General features: G+C 41.2%; 1 protein-coding gene across 5 annotated transcripts in view; it reads right to left on the reverse strand.

Moving 5' to 3' along the window:
* Positions 1–7,995: 7,995 nt before the first annotated feature.
* EPRS1 (glutamyl-prolyl-tRNA synthetase 1) overlaps positions 7,996–16,232 on the reverse strand; it is a 50,829-nt gene continuing 42,592 nt past the window's right edge. For all 5 annotated transcript variants that reach the window (XM_048496896.1, XM_048496982.1, XM_048497070.1 and 2 more), the window contains 4 exons: positions 15,381–15,541; positions 14,583–14,661; positions 10,936–11,000; positions 7,996–8,364 (listed from right to left, as the gene is read on the reverse strand). In XM_048496896.1, the coding sequence (XP_048352853.1) occupies positions 8,214–8,364; positions 10,936–11,000; positions 14,583–14,661; positions 15,381–15,541 (456 nt within the window). In that variant the 3' untranslated portion in view covers positions 7,996–8,213. The remainder of the gene's footprint in view (positions 8,365–10,935; positions 11,001–14,582; positions 14,662–15,380; positions 15,542–16,232) is intronic.

A 16,232-nucleotide genomic window follows, 5' to 3' on the forward strand; every position in this document is an offset into this window, starting at 1 on the left:
TCCCCACATGACAATTTGGAAATTACTGGAAGAATCAGTGGGGTTTGCCAGGGTTTCCTTTGAAGGCGGGGAGGAGTTCTGCATGGTGGTGGTTTAGAAAGTGAGCTACGTGAAGAAGCCCTCTGAATTCCTCTGTCAAGAACTCACTGTATGTGATCTTAGGCAAGGCAGTCCTCCTCCCTCCCATTTGCAATATGGAGCTAAATGTACTAACGTGACCAATAATGCCAAACCAAAGAACAGGCACCTAGTCTTTGTACTACTGGAAAATCTAGCCCAGTAACTATCAGAACAGTTCTCAATGCATAAGACAATATGTATGACAAGAATGAGCAGAAAGAGAAAAACAAGGCTGTGCAATGAATAGAAGGCTATTATTCTTGGTTCTCACACAATTCTCAGGGGTGCTGCTAGCTTTTTTTTCTTTTACCCACTCAGACTCCAGAATGTCCTTGACAATCAGTCACGTGAGGACACTGTCATGATCACAGATTGTGTTTCAGCACTTTTACTGCAACCCCCCACCCCCGAGGAATATTATCAATTGTCCCTAACTTCCGGGGTGTTCCTGGGGGGGGCAGGTGTTGAAAGAGGCAGTGGTATAGCTGATCTTTAAAAAGCCATAATTGGATCCGACTGATCCATCCAACTACCATCTTTCATCCAATGCCAGGTTCATCAGTAATAAGTCTGCAATGCTGCAAAATTATTTTGCAGTACATAAGGTGGACCTGACATGCATGACCAAGACCTGGGTGCAGGAGGGCAAGATGGTTCCCCTGAAAGATCTGACTTCCCAAGGTTTCTTGGTCCTCCATCAGTCCCAGACAAAGGGCCAGGGAAAACTGGCGATCCTCATTTGGGAGGCTTTCTTCTTCTTCTTTCCCCATTCCAACTCTTGCCAACATTGATTGTACAGCTCTGGTGTGGGACACTGAAGAGAGTTTTGCTGTCCTGCTGGTGTGTCTAATACACAGGCTGATGGCCTGTCGAGCCTGTTACAGGCTATGTCAGACTAGACCTTGAGATAACCTAGGCTGATTGTCGTGGGGGACTTCAATGTCCATGTGAACTCAGCCTCTTTGTCGCTGGCAATGAACCTAGTGTCTTTCCTGGCAGCACTGGGACCCTCCCTTGTTAATACAGGTCCCACACACCAAGCAGGACACACACTGGATTTAATATTTGGGACGAGGGTGGATGTGAATCTGACCTCTGTGAATAGGATGCAGGATAGGGTGTCAATGCCCTTCCCTGATCATGGAGACTTATTTATTTATTTCTTAAATGTATATCCTTCCCTTCCCAACTAAAGCTGAGCTAAGGGCTGCATACATACGTATTAAAACGTTGCATAAACCATACATTTATAAACATAAAGAATAAATTCATCTCCTATCTAGAGGAAGGGTTCCTCATACTTCCAGCAAGTACAAATAGACTTTCTCCCAAGTAACAATGATCAACACTCATTCAGAACATTCACTACAGTAATATGCTTAGAATGGTAAGTTCCTTGGAGCGATAGCTGGTAGGATGTTTGAACACTCACCAGTTCAGCTCACATTTTTCTCACCAGTCACAAACAGGCAGCCTATTTTTCATCAATAATTCAGCTATTCCTGAATGGTTTGAACCTGTTTATTGAGTTACTGTTCATATGTTCAGACAGTACAATATTATACAATACAGTTGGCAATGTTTTACGCATGTATAGTATATAGAGCCAGATGAGAGTTCTAATTTTCCTCCTCTCCCACACATCTGTTGTCACTGCAAACCACTCGGCAGTCAGTCATATAAATAAATAGTGAATAAATTCATAGAAATTGATCTTACTGGTTTTCAGAATGCTCTGTGGGATCCAATGCTCCCCAGTGAGCTGGTGGAGGACTGGTATGTCCAGGTCTCTGAAGGCATCAGTGAGATCTCTCCTTGTTCTTGTATCAACCTAGTGGACTTGTTCCTGCGCAGCGGGCCTACCCGAAACAACTGAACACGTGCTCCTTCATTGTAAAGATTTGGCAGTCTATCGGTTGCTTTTTCTCGAGGCCATCTTGAAGAAATTTTCAGTGAGATCAGACAAGGAAATAGTTTCATACTTGCTTAGTGACCATCATCCCAACACTACTGAATCAGTTGCCAGGTTTTTAACAAAGGCACTTGGATCAAGGGTGAAACCTTTGTGTAAATTTTAGTCAATTGGTTTTAACATAATTTGCATTTTACCACTTTTTATATGCCATTAAAGGTATTGTATTTGTATTTGTTGTTGTATCAACCTAGCTACTTGATATTCTGAGGAGCTATGGCAGATGAATTAAGACAACTAGAGTAGCAAAACTGCAAGAACATCATATAGGATGCTTATGAAGGTTTATGAAGTCTCCCATGAGATGGCAGTGAAGGTGGCTAAGAAGCAATTCCATGCTACCTCCAATGCATACGCTAGCCCAAATCCGGCACAATTGTTTAGGGTAATTCGATCCCTTACATCCCTCTCTGAAGTGTTTAAAAGGATTACCAATAGTGATTTGGCTATTAGCTGCAAGGCTTTTATGAGCTTCTTCACAGACATAGTTTTCTTGCTCAAGTGTGACCTCCTGGCAAATTTCAATACAGTAGCAGAACTGGAGGCCCTTGACCATCTTTAGGTATTATATTGGGCCATTTCAGTCTGTCCTCCCAGGCCAATGTGAACAAAATACTTGCAGCTGTGAAGCCTCTCTTGATCTATGCCTATCATGGTTGGTCAAGGCCAGTGGTAATGTGGTGAGGCACCCTCTGCAGGAAATTGTCACCTTTTCCCTCAAATCAGGGGGTTTCCCAGGGAGGCTCAAAAAGGCAGTGGTAAGACCACTCTTTAAAAAAACCATCTCTGGATCCATTAGGTCTGCCCAACTGCTGCCCAGTTTCGAATATATGGTTTCTGGGAAAGGTAGTTGAGAGTGGTGGAGCAGCTGCAGGTGTTCCTGGATGGAACCTCAGCACTGGACCCATTCTGGCTTCTGGCTTGGTCATGGGACAGAGACCATGCTGGTTGCCCTGGATAAACTCCGGCTTGATTGAGGTGGGTCAATGCTGCTGTTGCTGTTTGATCTAACAGCAGCTTTTGATACAGTCAATTACAGTCTTTTGACCCACTGCCTTGCTGGTTCCTGGGCACAGCCTTCCAATGGCTATCCTCATTTCCCAAGGGCCAAGGACTGTGGATGGCACTTGGGAAGTTCCCAGAAGTTCCTCCTATCTTGTGGGAAGCCACAGGCAGCAATTCACTCTTTGATGTTATTTAACATCTACATGTGACACCCCCGCCCCCCGACCAGCTCAACTGGTCTGGAATATTAGGCTGGGTTCCCATCTGTATGCTGATGACACTCAGCTCTTTCTGTTGATGGAGGGACAGTGGTTGATAATTTGGTCAGGTGTCTGGAAGCTGTAGTGGAATGGTTAAACAAGTACAGATTGAAATTGAACCCATCAACAATGGAGGTCCTGTGGCTGGACAGGGTGGACTGGAGGGGATTTTCCAGCTTCTGAAGTTAGACAGAGTGACATTAGTACCTGCCTCTTCTGTGAAAAGTCTGGGTGTGCTCTTGAACTGCTCTCCTTCTATGAAGGCTTAGATTGAACACATAGCCAAACTGGCCTCTTTTCATCTCTGTCAGGCCAGGCAGCTGGCCCCTTACCTGTCCTGCTCAGACTTAGCTACAGAGATCCATGCAACTGTCACCTCCAGGTTGGATTACTTTAACTTGCTCTACAGTAACTTGCTCTACGGCCTATCCTTGGAGCTACTCTGGAAAATACAAGCGGTGCAGAATGCAACAGCAAGGGCCCTTATGGAGACCCAACAAGAGCACATATTTGACCTGTGTTTCACCAGCTGCATTGGCTACCGGTTTAATTCCAGGTCACGTTTAAGGTTTTGGTACTAACTTTTAAGGGCTTGAGTACTCTGGGACTATCATACTTATGGGACCACCTCTCCCAACATCACCCTTGGAAGACTTTACACTCCTTTGGTGGTTCCCAGCCCCCAAAATACCTGGCTAGCCTCAACCAAGGCCAGAGTATTCTCTGCTCTGGCTCCAGCCAGGTGGAACTCTCTATCAGTTGAGACCAGGGCCCTGTAGGATTCTGCTCAGTTCTGCAGGTCCTGCAAGACAGAGATCTTCCACCAGGCCTATGATTGAGGCAGCAATGGTTTTCCAACTAGCTGGTCTCCCAATCTACCTGTCCCCTACCCTCCCTTCCCCCTGAGGTGATCTACATGATATAGGGAGAGAAAGGAGGGATTTTTAGATTGTCAGTTAATTTTAATTGGCAATGTAAATTAAAATTAAAAATACTGGCACCATAAGAAGCCATAAGAATTTTAGATGATTATTATAGAATTTTGGTGTTCTATGACTTGAAATTATTGTTTTATAGATGGTTTTATTATAATATAGAGCAAATATGATGTTTTAGAATATTGTTAGCCACCCTGAGCCACAAAAGGGCAGTATACCAAATCAATCAAACAAACGAACAAACAAACAAACAAACAAATAAATGCAGGTACTCTTTTATTTTGGCACATCTTAACTCTTTGCCATCTGCAGTTCTCTCAGGTTGATATGCTGGTATTCCATACTCACTCTTAACTGTATTGAATCCACAGACCATGTACTTCTTAAATTGTCTTGAATTCTTAAAACTTAGACAGGAGCTGATTTTTCCCCTAAATAGGAATGATTTGACCTCTCTAGCTGCTGAGATAACTAGGCCACTGAGAAGCAAAGATGGATGGGTTGCCTATCGGGTAAATTATTGACTCCATTGTAGAAATACGGGAATGCTCAAAGGCAAGTGCATAAACCTTTTACAAAGTAGGCAACTTTCCATCAACTGCTCCTACATAATCTCTTAGTAGCTGTTCATGATCACTTCACTGAGTGAACAGCACAAGAAAGATGAAGATGCTTTTAATTTTGATAAATCAGATGATTTAACTGTAATTATGTATTTTAATTATGTTGTAAACTGCCCTGAGCCTGACTTGGTAGGGAAAGGGTGAGTTAGAAATCTAATAAACAAACATAACCCTGAAGTCTGAAGATATAAAGGGCAGACAGAATTCTGTATTTCAAAATGTTTTTAAGGTTGAGCCATAATATGGTGGAAATGGGTACAAAGTTATAACTGTAATAATTTTGCTGCATGATAATTATTACGTGGAAACTTAACTTAGAAAGTTAGAAAAGGGAGTTTAGAATTCTCATCTTGCTGTCTTCATCTTTTCCGAAGTATCTTCCTAACCCATATAGAGTTAGGCAGCAAAGTAAGCCGCTCAACCAGCTGGAAGTGGATAGAGCAATACTCAGTGAAATGTTTGCTTGGATAGTTCTCACTGCTTGAGAGGATGAATTACACTTCAGTCATAATTTCTTTATAGTCCAGTCAATAATTTAGATACCTTTGAGCTGTTTTTGCGCAGACCTTTTCTGCCTTGGCTAAAGCATTGTTTGTTTGGGATCCTCCCCATGATCTTCTATTTGTGTTGCTTCACTGAAGTTTTTCCCAAACCTGGGCTGCTTTCACACAGACATGATCTGAGTAAATCTCACTGCTACTGCAAATGTGGAAACATTCACAGTGACAAATTATTACTCTTTTCTCTATGCTTTTCTTAACTCACCATAACCCCTGAGAATTTCCCTTCTCCACTGTAGGTCATTTTTAAAAGCAAAAGCATGGAAATTGCTAGATTGTTATAGCGTTATAGTGATTTACTGCAACAACCACCCCTTAAAATCAACTTGGAAATGCCAGTTAGTGCTGAATTTCCCAGCTCAAGCACTATCAGGAACTCATTGGAGCATGCATATTATTCCCATTCTGCAGTCACGCCACTGGCTGCCCACTAGTTACCGACTCAGACAGCTAGTACATACAAAGCCCTTCATGGCCTTGGTCCTTCTTTTCTGTGAGACTGCCTTTCCCCATTTCCTGCCATGACAGTTTTGCACGTGTGACCAGGGCCTTCTGCAGGTGTCAACCTGCAAATGGGCAAAATCAAACAATATGTGCCTTCTCCATTGTGGCCCCTACCTTATGAAGTGGCCAGCCTGATGAGGCCAGGAAGGCTCCCACTCTCCCGGTTTTCTGCAAACTCCACAAAACTGTTATTCAAGAGGGCTGTTTTACACAGCCAATAGGATTGCAGTGTACAAAATCATTTTCAAACTCTGATAAAATGGTTAGGGAATGTGGTCTATAGTACTACATGTAGCTTGCTGTAAGGAAGATCCTAAGTGCAATTTTTGCATTTTTAATGCATATGCTAATGCTTTGCTTCAATTCTTTTCATTTAGGTTGGTTCCAGACTTCTACAATCCTAATCCTATTTCACTATTTATTGAATGTCCTGTTGATTGTACTGATTTACTCTGTGTAATCCACATTGAGTCCCAGCGAGAAAGGCAGGCTATAAATAACTCAAAAGAAACAAATCTCCTAGATTCCAGGGTGATTTTTTTCAAGTATGTAGGCTTTTTTCTGATGGAGATAAAAGAGGTCAGATGCAATCTCTTATAACTTTGCAACAAAAAGGGCTACATACTTACTTCCTAAAATGAAAGCTGTTGCAACAGATCATTAAACTGTTTCTAAACTACAAGGAAACTGACAATTGCTGGCTTTAAACCAACAACTCACTAGTGAGAGGAGGAATGAATGGTGTGACTGAGGCGAGGAAAAGTGTGAAGAAAACTGCTGTGTGGAAGCTCTATTGACAGGCACTATGAATGTATCCATGGCAGCAACAAGAGCTACATCAAGAAGCAGCCATGGCTCCTGTACAGATAGGAAGAGCTCACTATCTTTTACAAGGGGACAACTCAGTGCATTCCCATAACTGGTTCCTGGCTCCCCCATTGCTACCTTTACTTTCTCTCCTGCTGGATTCCCCCCCCTCCCCCCCGTCCTGGTCATGGAGGCCATTGCTGCAATGTGGTCCTGGTCATGGAGGCCATGCTAGTTCCAGCTTCACTTTCCTCCTCCCTCTTGCTTAACTCCCCCCCCCCCCGCCCCAATCCTGGTCATTGAGCCCATTGCTGCAATGTGAGATGCCATTTTGTATGTCTCTGGATCTCTAAGGGCTTTTTTGTTTTTGCTTTTGCAGGGTCCGAGTATGCATAGACTTTATTTTTAATGTTGCTTGATACTTTTTTACCTCAAGAGTTTTTTCAATGAGCCTGGAATTCTCTCTTTGCGGAACCTTAACTGTTGTCTGCTAGTAAACACTCAAACCTAAAACCCTTAATTGTAAGCATGATGGATACACGAGAAACCTGTTTGCCTCCAGCTTCCTTGAGTATCATTTCCACTGTGTTGACAGAAATTATCTTTCCCAACATTCTGGTCAATATCAATATAAACTTTTGACATATTGGCTTAGACTTGGCTATAGGACTACACTCCTACACATGCGTGGATGGGAGAATTGATAACACTTCACTGTACAGTATCCTCTACAAGTGCATATATTCATCAACATGAACGAGGTTAACTGCCCTGTGGTATATTATGCCCTCCCCACCTTTTATTTTTCTAAACAATGTATACTTTGTGGGTGTGGGGTTATTTTGACTCCCAGTTAAACTGAAGCAGGAGAATAAAATGAATATATAAGGTGAAGTTCACAAAATTGTATTATCCTCCTGATGTCTTTGATGTTCTATTCCTATACTGCCAAAGGAAGTTTAATGCAGTGTAATAGTTTCTTCTTCTTTGAAATTAATGTAATGCGCGATCAAATCCTGGCTTTTTAATTTCTCTGCCGACCCCCCCACACGCACACTAGATTAATACATTTTTTATTCAGTAAGTACTTAAGGTGCCACCAAATCCTTTGTTATTCTATCCACATAACTGGTGCAACTTTTGTGTGTCCATCAACTAACACAGAGATAATCCAGTATTCTCAAATGTAAGTAAAAAGTAGTCAAATAACAGCTGACAATACATATTTATTATTAGAGAAGTTGTATACAGAAAAATCTATGCATTACTGAGAGTCTGACTGACTGAAGTGGTGTGACTCTATATGGCTTTATTAACCATTCTTGTTTTGAAAAGTAATAAAACTTGACAGAATCTGGGACGATTTCAGTCTTATTTTAAAAAGTTGAGTACTCAAAAGGCAAGGAATACTTTCAGCTAGAAGCTTAGTAACTACGACCAAAGAGGGTGTAGAACTTGGCAGGGTTCTTTCCACAGACACATTTCATTCCTTTCTGCAGCGAACTGAGAGGTTTGAAGGGGATACACAGACTTTTTGCTCCCATGGATGGAGCACCTGGCTCAAGGTCTTGATCTCTGAAATACAAACCAGAGTTTGTTGAATTCCCAATTGACTGAAATGATAACAAAAGTTGTGAGCTAGGACAAGGTATCATGGGTGAAATCTCCTATAGAAGAAGAAGGAGAAGAGGAGTTTGGATTTATACCCCACTTTTCTCTTCACTAAGGAGTCTCGAAGTGGCTTACAAACTCCTTTTCCTCTCCCCACAACAGGTAGGTAGGGCTGAGAGAGTTCTGAGAGAATTCTGACTAGCCCAAGGTCACCCAAGCAGACTTCATGTGTAGGAGTGGGAAAACAAACCTGGTTCACCAGATTAGATTCCACTACTCATGTAGAGGAGTGTGAAATCAAACCTGGTTCTCCAGATTAAAGTCCACTGTTTTTAACCACTATACCACAAAATAGTTAACTTGTAGTAATCTAATCATGTTTAAACTGAAGCAAGAAGAACTATGTTTAACAGGAGAATAATTCCAGTATAGATCAACAAAAATGATAAAGAGTAACAAGATGGGAAATTTTTTTGCTTATTATTTGTGGGAATCTGCACAGTGACACCCCCAGGCATTTTGTGAAGTGGTTTTGTGGCTGATGTGCTAGGATCCAGGAGGCAGACTGCTTCATGCTGTTGCAGGCCAGTTACTGAGGGTCAGGAATTCAAGTAAGAAGGGACCTTAATAGAAATGGTGACACATAGCAGAAGCAGTCAGTGGCAATAATGCAAAGTCTGACTGAATGCTATCAGACTTCAGGGATAACCTATCAACATAACCATTATTTGAATTCATGTCTCAACTACAGATGTTGATGAGGAAAAATTGAAAGCTTTTATCCAAGTGTCTAGGAAGAAATTGATTATATATCTAAACAAGATGTTCTGATCACATGTGAATGGAATGCAAAAGTGGAAAACAAGCAGAATCAAAGGCTTTCACAGCCAGAATCAACTGGTTGTTGCGGTGGTTTTCCCGGGCTTTGTGGCTGTGATCTGGTAGTTTTTGCTCCTAACAGAGTTTTTCTCTGGTAGTTTTTGCTCCATGGCACAGATGTGTTTCTGCCTGTGCCACAGAGACATCGTGCCATGCCATACCTCTGAAGATGCCAGCCATAGATGCAGGCAAAAAGTTAGGAGCAAAAACTACCAGTCCAGAAAACCCACAACAACCAGAATCAAATATTGTTGGTAGATTTGTGTTAGGAGAACAAATTGAAGCAGGAGAGCGACTCATGGAATTCTGTGAAGACAACAATTTGTTCACTGTGAACATGCGTTTCTGATAACCAAACAGATGATCGTAAACATGGACATTACTGGATGGCCAATATAGAAATCAAATAGATTACATAATTGGAAGCAGAAAATGAAGAAGATCTGTTCTCTCTGCTAAAACAAAACCAGGAGCCAAGGGCTGTACAGACCGTTAATTGTTAATATTGAAAATTAGAATTAAGCTGAAGAAAAACACCAAAACTTTTATAGTGCCAAGATACAATCTAAGCAACATTCCTGAAGAGTTTAAAGAACAGATTTGAATTCAGTAAATACACTGAATTACTAAGTTCAAATACATTGAATCACTAAGTTCAAATAAGTGTGAACCAGAATGACTATGAGTTGAAATAAGAGATACTATCAAGAAGAACGTGCAAAGACTATTCATGTAAACAGAAGAAATGAAATGTCTTGATAGATGACTGAGGAAACTTTTAAAATTGCTAAGGATAGAAGAAAAGTAAAAGGTGAAAAAACAGAATCAAAAGTCTAAATGCAGTGTTCCAAAGATGGAGACATGGAGACAAAGAGGCTATTATAATGGCCAGTGTAAACAGAAGAGAAGAACAAAAAAGGACAAATAGAATGGTTTCTGCTTGGCAGAGGTGTCAGACAAGGATGTACTTTATCCCCTTATCTTTTCAATCTGTATGAGGGAAGCTGGATCAGATTTAGATGGAGAAGTAGTGAAAATTGGGAGAGGGAACATTAGCAATTTGAGATATGCCGATTATAGCAAATTACTGGAAAATAGCAAAGACTTGAAACGACTACTGCTGAAAGTTAAAACAGAAAATGCCAAAAAAGGACTACAGCTGAGCATCAAGAAGACAAAAAGTAATGATTACTGAGGAATTATTCAACTTTAAGGTTTACATGAAGAATTGAAAGACTTTCTATTCCTCGGCTCCATCATCAACCAAAAGGGAGACTGAAACCAAGAAATCAGAAGGAGACTGAGACTAGGAAGGGCAGCCATGAAGAAGCTAGAAAATATTCTTAAGTGTAAGGATGTGTCACTGGCGATCAAGACGAAGTTAATTCATGGCATAATATTCCTTATTACTGTGGACTGGTGTGAAATGTTGGACAATGAAGAAAGCTGACAGGAAGAAAATAGATTCATGAGATGAACTGACTCTATAAAGAGAGCCATGGGCCTCTGTTTGCAAGACCTGAGTAAGGCTGTTAATTGTAGGACCTTTTGGAGGACACTGATTCATGAGTTGGAAGAGACTTAACACACAAACTGTATCTCTTCTTGTATAGATTTATACTTTATGAGTCCTGCTTATCTTTTCCAATTTTTTACCTGGCAGTGATTTTCTTGATCCAGTCCTCACAGTCTATTTCGCCACAGAATGGAATTTGCACTATCTGACAAGGGGGGAAAACAACATCATTGTTGTTATTTAAAACATTTTTAAAAAATATTTCCACTCAATCAGACAAACAACAGTAAAACATTAGAATATTTGGCTTCCATTGCTCAGGATTAGTCAATGGATTAAGCAGAATGGTCCCAAGATAGCATTCCCCAGAATTAAGAACTTTGGTTAATGCATATTGAAAGAAAACCGAAAACCAACTCTTGTGGTAAAACTTGATAAAATGTTACCCAAAAAATTAAAGGATGTGAAATGATGTCATTTTAGCACTTTGAAACTAAAGAGGTAAACACATTAGATACATAGTAAATAGTGTTATTTAATGCCCTCATCATTATTACTCTTTCTATAGAGAATGATTAAAGGAAAAAAATATTTTTTGATTCCCATTCCACTTTAAGGCATTTCTAGATGTTGTCACATTTAAAAAGTTTCTTAGATGTTCTCACATCTAAAAATCATAAAGTATGATGTCCTAATGATTTTTAAGTGTTTCTGGATTTCCTCCATGAATTTCCTTGCAACAGGTATTTCTCCCCCCGCCCCCCCTTTTTAAACCACTGGGACCCACTTCAAATCCTCAAGCTGCAGAGAGGTTAGAAACATAAATGGGACAGTTTATGCTAGTATTTTAACAAGGAGAGAAAACCACTTCTTTGCAAAGAACTGCCATTTTTTCAGCTGTAAATCTCTCTCTTTTGCTTTACTAGGACAAGTGAGAAAGAAAGAAATTATGATAACATGAATGTGATGGGTTAAAGACATGTTCAGTAAAGGGGACAATGGCCAAAGCATTATGCACATATATTTGTATTCTTGCATTGTATATATTCCTACACTCTACATCAATGGCTTATAATGGTTTAAAAATGTGATTTTAAATTGTTAGCTGCCTTGGTGGTCCTGGCGATAGCAGAAAGGTGGGATATACATTTTGTAAATAAATAAATATACCAGACATCTCAACACAGGTCACTGGTCCAGATTCAGAAGAGCCAAGTTAAAGTATGCTGCTTAAAAAGTTTAAAACAACACTGGAAAGAGAAGGAGCAACTAGGAAAAAATGATGGGCGAGGTGGTATTTCAGTCTCCCCCCTTTACCAACTTGCCGCTGAACCTATTTGTCCTGAGGGGAATGACAGAGCTGTGGCTCCAAACTGCACACCTTCACACTACAGTATGTTCAATTCCCACCTGTTTATGTGGCATAATAATGCTACAAGCATTTGAATAAATAGAAGAATATCCAATCTTCTCTAGTATCAAGGTAAACATGCTACAGTGTGTAAGTGCTGCATGAGTGCTGATCTTCTGCTTTAATGATGCACAAAACTCTAACATATTTCTTTCAGATATGTTGTTTTCAAGGCGGAATTCAATGCCTTCCCTCCAAAATGCAGTCAGTGGCTGCTGTGTTATATATTTTCCCTGACGCTACTGATTTAGACTGGACTTAATCCTGAGTCCCACATGATTTCTGAGGCACACACAGAGCTCAGTTGCAGTGTGGAAGAGAGGCAGTGGCATACCTGAACTAAATGGCGCCCCTCTCCTGTGGGCCTGGCGGGGTGCCCCTCTCCTGCAGGTCCAGCTGGGGTGCCCTCCCCACTCGCCCACCTGGGCAAAGCAGCAGGAGCAGCAGCGAGATCTCTCTTGTGGCTGCCGAGGCAGCAGGCCACCGCTGATGGAGGTTGAGCCAGGGCCGGGGGGGCAGCAGCCAGCAGGACCGTGGCAGGCTCGCCGCAATCCACAGCTGCTCTCCCCCTTTCCCGGCTAAACCTCAATCGGCGGTGGCCTGCCGCCTCCCTGCCTTGTCTTCCCTCCTGGGTCTCTTCCTTTTGTGGGGCCAGGCAGGGAAGATGAGGCAGGGATGCAACGCGCCACCACCAGTGGAGATTACGCCAGGGCTGGGGGGGAGCGGATGGCAGGTTGCAGCGAGCCTGCCACTGTCCCGCCGGTTGCTCCCCCTCCCCCGCTCAAACTCCACCAGCGATGGCCTGCCACCTCCCTGCCTCATCTTCCCTGCTGGGCCTCTTCCTCTTGTGAGCAGGGCCGAGGGGCGCCCAGTAGACCCGCAGTTGGCTTCATTGTGTAGGGGGCAATTTTGCGCCCCCACCCCACGTGACCAGATGGGTGGCACCCAGATGGCATAAGACACTCCATGTTCCTCTGGACGGTATGCCCCTGAAGAGAGGATGACAAATTACACCATGGGAGTGCTAGAAGTTCTTGAGCTTCAGGTAATTGTGTTCACTTTTCAATAAAGATATTTGGTACACTGTTTGCTTTTCCAGCTATAAAAGGTTTACAATCATTTGCTGCTCTTAAAATTTGACATAAACCAAATTCAGACAGCACGTTTAGCATGTAGAAAAGTTAATAATTACTCATAATTCAGCATAATTTGAGTGACCAAGCTTCATTCTGATTAACAAAGGGCTTATATCTATAAAAGAAAAACCACAACGTTTCTCAAGTGTACTATGCTATTTTTCCTTTTTAGTTAATCGAGGAAAGAAAGATACACAGTTTGCAAATGTACTTGGGCCAATTCACCTGCCTAATATAGTTAAATAACAGTCAAGCAGTTAAGCCATACATTTATTTAAATGGTAACAAATAAAGAACATACGCTCACTCACCCTAAACATTGTAATGGCTTTTAATAATGTTATGCCAGAGAAAAATTTGTGTCCAGTTCCACACTGGAGCTTTACTTGGTAGTATGAGATCATGTGGAAGTCCCTTCTTTCATACTCTCAAACACTTTAGTAAGAGTGGGTAGAAAATACCCTGGTCCTAAAGTTTAAATTTATCTTAAGAAGCAAAGCAACAGAACACTTAAACTCTATTAGTACACTGTAAATAAATAAGTCATTTATACTGATGGGGATATGAAGGAAGGTGACTTACTCCCCCTGCCTGACCCCAAAGGCAATGCTGCTGTATGATCAGTTGCATTTACACAATGCTACTGTTAAACTAGCAGCTGGATGACAACCTGGAATACTTCACTGCAATGAGAGTGCTGCACAAACTCGGTAACCTCTTGCCTTCCAAGATCTCTAAATGTCCTTAATGACCTTAATCAGACGGAACAAGTTCCTTGACGCACATAATATGTCCTTTGAACTCTCATACTCATTATATTGCTCTGTAATTATTTTACACTTATGCACACTGGAAAGATTACAGTATATGATCAGCTACTAGTATTCATTATGCCTGGTGTAGACATGTCATGCTGAAAAAGCAGCATGTTTGACCATAGGTGCTCAATGATTTGGGGGCAATTGTTCAGTCTTCTCTTTTACACTTGCTGTTTCATACATGACTTTTGAGAGATGGCTTTCGCCGCTGTTTGCCAGGAGTCAACTTGTATGCTGCATTGGAAATATATGGATGTTTCTCACTGGGTGGACAGCCTCTAGGCTAGTGTCTGCCACCCAGGTGGAGAGGATGCCAGCATGGAATTTACTCATGTTTAGACAGAGAACATGCAAATGACTACAACATTAGTTTCATGGTGGCAAATCAGAACAAGATTCCAGTCACATTTAAAACTCCTCACCTTCCCTGAATCAAGCTCCTTCTGAAATTCTTCCATTGTGTTTGCCACCACCATATGGGTTTTAAGGTCTTTGAAAGCTCTAAAGAAGAAGAAATTCAGTCAAGGTATACAGTTACGCGAACCTACTAAAATATTATCTTCAGAACCAAGTCAGTAATGCAGGTCAAGCATGTAAAGAGTTGAACTTTCAAAATCATACTCAATTCTACTGCTAACAAACCAAAAGTTATTACTCTTTGCAAAGTGGATAGTCTACGTCAGTGGTTCTCAACCTTCCTAATGCTGCAACCCTTTAATACAGTTCCTCATGTTGGGGTGACCCCCAGCCATAAAATTATTTGTGTCTTGGTTCCTAAGACCATCGGAAATATGTGTTCGACCCCCAAAGGGGTCGCGACCCACAGGTTGAGAACCGCTGGTCTACGTTATGCTTATACTAGTCAGTTCTTGGCTGATCACTTCTTCTTCTCAACCTGTACTGAGCAATTCTAAGAACAAACAGCTATCATTCTAAACTGTAGCATGACAAACCACAGTTCTACCCATCAAAGAAGTTTGAATGATACACCCAGTAGTCTACTAGATTAAACTGTGATGATCTGGATTTCAGTATGCATGCAGAAAACAGAAGCCAAGAAAAGATTTAGTTACCAAGAACTGTGTGTGAATTGATTCTCACTTCAACTTTCACACTATGACAATTAATATTTCAATGTGCCTTAGGATAACAAGCTAACTGGATAGTATGAAATGTGTGTTTTATCTTAAGCACAGAAGATGGCTTGCTCCAAGTCTAACCTGTTGTAAAGATTAGTGTGAATCTCATCCAGAATATGTCTGAGTTGGTCCACTGCTTCATTTTCAGCAAAAGTCAACTTCTCTCCTGTGTCTCTTCTGACAGCTACAAACTGACCATTTTTCATATCTCGTGGCCCAACTTCAAGTCTCACTGGCACACCCTAAAAGTAAAAAAAAGTTTTGTATATCTGTTTGTATTATGTAGATAGGTGATGCTTCTGGGGGAGGAGCATTAATACTTCTTAATTCTGCAAACCTTGGGTTTTTCCAAGTTTTGTAGACAAATCTGTCTTGTCTGCTGATGGCTCCAATCTCTGCATTTAAGTATAGAGAGATGGACCCATACTGAGGATTCAAAATACTGATTTTTGTTTCATGTCATAAGAGGAGTTTAAAAGCAAGTTATCCTTGAGTACAATATGAAGAGATATTAAAAAGTCTCTTTTAAAAATCTCTCTACAGGGCTTTCATTCTACAGACTAATTAAGATCTCATGTTACAAGCCCCTTCCCTCATCCATCAAAATAAAATATTTTCCCAACAAAATACAAAAATCAAAATCATGTATCTTTTATTAAGACCAACCAAAATGTGTGTCCACGTGTTATGTACCGTCAAGTTGCTTCTGGCGACCCTATGAATTAATAATCTGCAAAACATCCTATCATTAGGCCTTGCTCAGGTCTTGAGCAAATGACACGATGTCATTTCCAAACAACTGCATTACTGGCTTTTTCCACTAGAGGTCAGAATAGAGCAGATAACTGGTGACTTGGACATTTTTCAACATCTGCCCCTGCCCCAAATTACAGTACATCTCTGAAGAAAGCCTGACAATAAGCAAGCAATCAC

This window comes from Sphaerodactylus townsendi, linkage group LG01 (assembly GCF_021028975.2).
Source record: "Sphaerodactylus townsendi isolate TG3544 linkage group LG01, MPM_Stown_v2.3, whole genome shotgun sequence".
NCBI lineage: Eukaryota > Metazoa > Chordata > Lepidosauria > Squamata > Sphaerodactylidae > Sphaerodactylus > Sphaerodactylus townsendi.